General features: G+C 44.2%; 1 protein-coding gene across 1 annotated transcript; it reads left to right on the forward strand.

The window, feature by feature from the left end:
• Positions 1-996: 996 nt before the first annotated feature.
• On the forward strand, positions 997-1,833 carry LOC137158432 (olfactory receptor 14A16-like). The gene has a single exon (XM_067556192.1). The coding sequence runs from the start codon at positions 997-999 to the stop codon at positions 1,831-1,833; it is 837 nt and encodes a 278-aa protein (XP_067412293.1).
• The last annotated feature ends 4,579 nt before the right edge of the window (positions 1,834-6,412 follow it).

The raw sequence follows: 6,412 nt of genomic DNA on the forward strand, positions 1-6,412 counted from the left end.
AAATGATCACCATTGTCCCTTCTGACCTTGGAATCTCTGAATTGTAATTTCAAACCCATTCATTCTATTGCATTGGTTTTTTGTCTGTGTTTCAGCAGTAATATGTTTCATGCAGAACAGCACCTTTAAAACCAGGATCATAGCTGAACCAAGCACCCAGACTTCTCTCTCCTGACCATACCCATGGACATGTGGGAGGTCAATAGGACTAGAATCCAGATCTCCTGATGTACCACTAAGTCCAATGCCGTCAGCTGAGCACAAGGGCTGTAAAACGGTGCACAAAGCACACACAGGGTAAGACATGGCTCATCACCCCCCAGAGTTTCCAGTGCAAGTAGATGAGGCACAGAAAGGGGACACAGAGGCCCAGGGAGGGGAAGTGACTGGCCCAAGGTCATTCAGCAGGTCACTGGCAGAGCCCAAGTCTCCTGCCTGCAGCTGACCTGCAAAGCACGGACATAAAGTCAGAGAGGTAAATGCAGCAGTAACGGAGGGATGCTCCCAGTCCATCACTGCACACAGATGGCAGTGCAGCTGGGATTTGGTGCCATAAATCAGTCTATAAGCACGTAGCAGCCTGTCTATGCTCAGAGCTGGGTGTGGACTCATGACAGACAAGCTGCCACTTAGGATGCTGGGTGAGGCAATGTCTTATCCTTGGGAAGGGGCGATCAGACAGTGGTGGGGTTTCTGGTATTTCAGGCCACAGATACACTTGGAGCTGTGGCTGTGATTCCTTGCCCACAGGCTAGCGGCATCAGGTTCATACCCCTGGGGTCCAAGAGAGTTTTCCCTAGTGTGATAATGCACCAGAATAACGCTCTGATCATCAGAAGCGAGGAGTCCTTTCTACTCCGAGTTATGGAAGTGAGAATTGTTCTGCTACCTTGACATTCACAGAGACTATCACGGCCATTCCCTCTGCCATACCAGTCCTGAATTTTGCCCTTCTCCTTCCCTCCACAGGCAGGAGACAATACACTGAGAAGGATAATGCAGAACCGAACAACTGTGACTGAGTTCCTTCTCTTGGGATTCTCTGACGTTCAGGAGCTGCAGATTTTACACTTTGTGTTTTTTCTAGTGATTTACCTGGCAGCCCTGGTAGGGAACCTTCTCATCACCACAGACATAGCTCTCAACCACAACCTTCACACCTCCATGTACTTCTTCCTGATGAATCTGTCCATCTTAGACCTCGGCTCCATCTCTGTCCCTGTCCCCAAATCCATGGCTAACTCCCTAACCAACACCAGGTCCATTTCTTACTCTGGATGCGTCGCCCAAGTCTTTCTCCTTTTCTTCTTCGCTTCAGCAGATATCGCCTTACTCACCGTCATGGCGTACGACTGCTATGTCGCCATCTGCCAACCACTGCACTATGAGACTAAAATGAACAGGAGAGCTTGTGTCCAAATGGCGGCCAGTGCCTGGATCAGTGGGATTATCAATTCTGCACTGAACACCGGGAACACGTTCGTATTGACCTTCTGTGGGGGTAACACGGTGGACCAGTTCTTCTGTGAAATCCCCCAGCTGCTCAAGCTGGCCCGCTCTGACACGTACCTCAGTGAAGTTGGGTTTCTTGTATTTGGTGTGTGCTTAGCCCTAGGCTGCTTTGTTTTTATCATTGTGTCGTATGTTCAGATCTTCACTATGGTGCTGAGAATCCCCTCTGAGCAGGGCCCGCACAAAGCCTTCTACACTTGCCTCCCTCACCTCACTGTGATTTCCTTATTACTTTGCACTGCTACTTTTGCCTACCTGAAGCCCACCTCCAGCTCTCCATCAGGGCTGGATCTCATGGTGGCTGGAGCACAGGACTTATGAGGAGAGGCTGAGGGAACTGGGCTTGTTTAGTCTGCAAAAGAGAAGAATGAGGGGGGATTTGATAGCGGCCTTTAACTACCTGAAAGGGGGTTCCAGGGAGAATGGGGCTAGGCTGTTCTCGGTGGTGGCAGATGACAGAACAAGGAGCAACGATCTCAAGTTGCAGGGGGGGAAGGTCTAGGTTGGACATTAGGAGAAAGTTTTTCACTAGGAGGGTGGTGAAGCACTGGAATGGGTTACCTAGAGAGGTGGTGGAATCTCCATCTTTAGAAGTTTTTAAGCTGAGGCTTGACAAAGTCCTGGCTGGGATGATATATCTGAGGTTGGTCCTGCTTTGAGCATGGGGTTGGACTAGATGACCTCCTGAGGTCCCTTCCAACTCTAATATTCTATGATTCTATTCACCAAGAATAAAATGTCTGCCTTTCTCCCATCACCATGGTCTCATTCTATGTTTCTTTATATATGAAAGCAACTGATGATATTATTTTCCACATGAGATCATAACATGAAATCTGTTTATGAACACTGGGGTATTTACACTGGCATGTATCTAGAGAAACACCACTGCAGTCAATGGAGTTAATGTAGAGTTACACCAATGTAAGTTAAATATCTATCTACCATAAATCACAATCAGAACTCTGTCATTAGGACACAAGGAGATAGTTCGCTCCTATCTATGTGCCTGTCTATCTAATAGCATTTAGGTTTTCTGTGTTGTGAAGAGCAATGCACAAAGATGGTGCTCAAAAATATAATTCACAGCAGCAAGCAAATTCTCGATTCTTTTTAGATTGGATGTGACTAGATTTGCGCTGGATGGTACATGCAGTTCCAGATCAGTGCATGTAATGGTACTTTTCCATTTACAGCAAGGTTAGAATGAAATTACCCCTGACAAGTAACTTACACCAGTGCTTATGTTACTATAGAGTGACCAGAATCTTTTAGCCAAGATGTCCTCTGTGTTAACTAAGAGCTGGGAGAAATCCGACAGGTGCAGAAGAGCACATGGTTTGGACAGAGACCAAAGACAAAATTGTCTTCATAAGAACATAGTGTTCAATACACTATATATAGTGTATATATATAGTGTTACTATAGTAAAAATCAAGACTGCCTCCTCTAAACTCAGTGGCCTTACTACCGGGTTATACCAGAACAGAACCTATCCCTCCACATACACATCTACCTGTCTATCTCAGATATGTATGCAGTCACTGTCATGCTACCAGAGAGCCTAGCATGTAAAATCAGTAGCTAAAGTGGAGTCCTTAGTGGACTTCATGGAGTATCCGTCTCTTCTCCTACTTCAGGATAAAAAATCTACTTGGGGTATGAGAGACTCTTTTGTTTGCTTGCTTTCATCTTCCTATATTTTGTCTTGTTTATTGATTTGTTTGTTGCTTTGTTTCCTTTTTCTAGATTTGTTTAGCTTTGGGGAGGCTTGGGTAAGTTTGATTAGATGGCAGTGTCTTTCTTTCTTTCTTTCTTTCTTTGGTCAGAGAGTGCAGAAGTTTTGCTTTCCACAAGGATGAAAGAGCGGAAAAGAGTTTCTGTAAGTGTCATGATGGCTGCATTCTTCTGTAGGTGATTATTTTAATGCAGCTGGGTTTTGATCATGTTATTAATGATTTGTTAGGGCATCTGGAGCCTTGAAGAGGCATATTTTAAAATATATTTATCTAAATAAATAAATAAAAATGCTGTGACACTCTTGCTATGATGTAAAGGGATTTGTGAAGAAAATTGTGTTGCCCTGCTTCCTGCTGATAATCTGTCCTTTGATAACGAGGTCAAATTTTTGATCCCATTGAGATGTTTGGTGTGATGGGCATGGAGTTGATATGCAATATTTTCTCTTTTTTGGTTGGGTTTTTATGTTTGTTTGTTTGCATGTTTTTGTTTTGTTGTGTTGTTCCTTCTGTGGCAAATAAGGGAGAAGGCTGTCTGGTCACATAATTCAGAACCAGTCACAGCTCCAGAGGGAAGAACTGCAGGCAGCAAACCCAGTTACACCTGTTGGGAAACCACAGCTGATGCACAGAGGACTGTGGCCCGGGACCCATTTTGAGAGGGAGAGAATTGCATGATTCGACCCTAAGCAAAGGGCAGGCACAAGGCCAAGAAGTGAAGGGTGCACTCAGAGATACCAGGAAGGGGGCAGAGATGCAGCAAGCCCTATAATTATAACAGTTGGGATTTACACATTCACAGCAAAGGCAGCTGGATTTGACTAATGGCTACCCATCCGCACAAGGTTCTGAAAGTGTCTAAAGGTACTCTGGATCACAGACGTTGGCTGTCGTTGTTATTATATTAATGATTAATTATTGATATTATTATACCATGTTTGGGCATGGAAGTATATTCTAAATATGTGCTAGATAAAAGCAAAGCTGTTTTGAGTGGTTACATTTTAACATGCTCTGTTTCCCTTTCCTGGTTGGATACACTGATGCATTATAAACGAGTTTCCTAAAAATGAAGGGGGAGCTCCTCACTTGGTCCAAATCATCAGTGCTTCTTGTCCAAACCCAGCGATTATGAATTTAAAATTCAACTCCTTTGAATATTCTGAACTAAGGCACTGATCTGGAAAAACTCTTAAACAAGTACCGAACTTTAATCATATGAGTAGTCCCATGGAAGGCTTAAATTAACATGCTAAAATGCTTCTTTGGTTGAGAGTGTATGAATGAGATATTCAGCTGGGCCTAGAATGCATCTCCTCTTCATTTTCTGAGTTCAGCGACTCCCTTATGTTTCTCTGAAAATCCTATCCCAGTTGCATCAAGTTCACTTTTCCATGAACATTAATGTCTGCTTTGCTGGAGTATTCAGGGAATGTACATACAAAGGGGTCATCCATTCAACTGGTTTAAATGTAAATAAATGTAAAATGACTATTCACAGAAAGATGTTTTTCCTGTATTCATTCAGTGCTTCAAACGCCAGAGTGTAGAAACTCACTCAATCTTCTGGTAGATGTAAATAAAGGTGCAGCTCACAAATGTTGTATCTTGTAATGCTGTGCTATGTATTTCAGTAAATACCAATGTCCATTGATCGCCTATCAGCTCAAACGCCTGCCTGCACAACTCACATGTCTAGAAGTTAGGCCTCATTAAAACCATCAAGGTCCTGACTTGCTCCTCTTCTGTTGGTGGAGGAAGGAGAATGTTTTGGTCAATGAATGCGCAATGTTCTGATGATGAATGAAAAGGGGAGAGGTCTACAGGAGGGTAGGGCCCTTTGACACCAGGATGGGATTTGACTCACCAAGTGCTACAGCACCCGTAGTACCTCCCTTTGGTAGAGAGAGGAACTGTTCGGCTGTTCTTTGTGGCCTCATTCAAGCATTAGGATTTGGGGACGTGGGTATGTCTGTTATTTTACACACCAAGAGAGAGAGAGAGCAAGCACGCGCCATTGGATCATCTTATACCTTTCTCTGCTAGATTGAAGAGCCCGTTATCAAATAGTTGTTCCCTATGTAGATATGTGTACCCAAAGCCTTCTCTTTGTTAAGCTGAATCAATTGAACTCCTTGAGTCTATCACTATAAGGTATATTTTCTAGTCCTTTAATCCTTCAAATGGCTCTTCTCTGAACTTTTTCTAGTTTATAAACATCCTTTTTGAACTGTGAGCACCAGACCTGGACACAATATTCCAGCGATGTTCCCTATGTAGACTCTGTACAGCACACAATGATTTTCAGGATTCTGGTCTTCTTATAATGCTGATGAACCTCAGACACTCAGAAGGGATTGAACTCAAACTGGAGAAAAGGGCATCCCAGGATTTCGTTGGTTTCAAGGTTTTCAAGAACTTGACAAATTAAGATTCTGTGGGTTAAGAAATCCCTCTCCTCCTTGCTTCTCTGCCAGATTGTCCGTGAGCAGAAGGCCAGAGTCACGACAGCATAGGCGGAGCTCTGGAGGAGCGTGGGTAAGCAGCCGTGAGTCTCAAACACACTGGTTTAATGGTCAAGGACAGAAGGACTGTGGGCTCCCATGGCCAAAGGAAGGGCATCATTCAAAAAATCTTAACCTGTGTCCTAGAGCCCCAGAGGGAGAACTATGACAAGACTCTACACAGACACAGTAACCGTGGAAGTATGTGGGATCCTCTATCCCTGCTCCCTTTGTTCCTTCCCCTTTTTTCTCCTGAACCATTCTCTTTGCCTTCCTTTGCTTCCCTCCTGACTTTCTTCATCCCATCTGGAAAACTTTCCAATTGGCAGTTCCTGCAGTCTTAATGTTAGTTAATCAGTGGGTGTTTAACATGGGAGACACACTGGATATGTCAACACTGCAATGTAAGCACAGGTTCAGTGGAAATCGAGTCAGCAGAGCTTGGGATTGAGTGTCTACACTGATTGCGGATCCTCCCTTGGAAATTTTTGTACCCAGGCCTCAACCTACGTCTCCAGCATCCATCCCGCTGTACATAGGCCTCCATCCAACCAGCCATATCCCAAACTCCCTCTTGAAATATGGCTGCTCTAGTCCTTTGTTCATGGTGAAATGTGGGAAAACTTGACCGCGTGCCCGTGTCATAGGAAGTTCGAG

The sequence above is a fragment of the Emydura macquarii genome, unplaced genomic scaffold (assembly GCF_026122565.2).
Source record: "Emydura macquarii macquarii isolate MOO-44397 ecotype Brisbane River unplaced genomic scaffold, CSIRO-AGI_Emac_v2 contig_1681, whole genome shotgun sequence".
NCBI lineage: Eukaryota > Metazoa > Chordata > Testudines > Chelidae > Emydura > Emydura macquarii.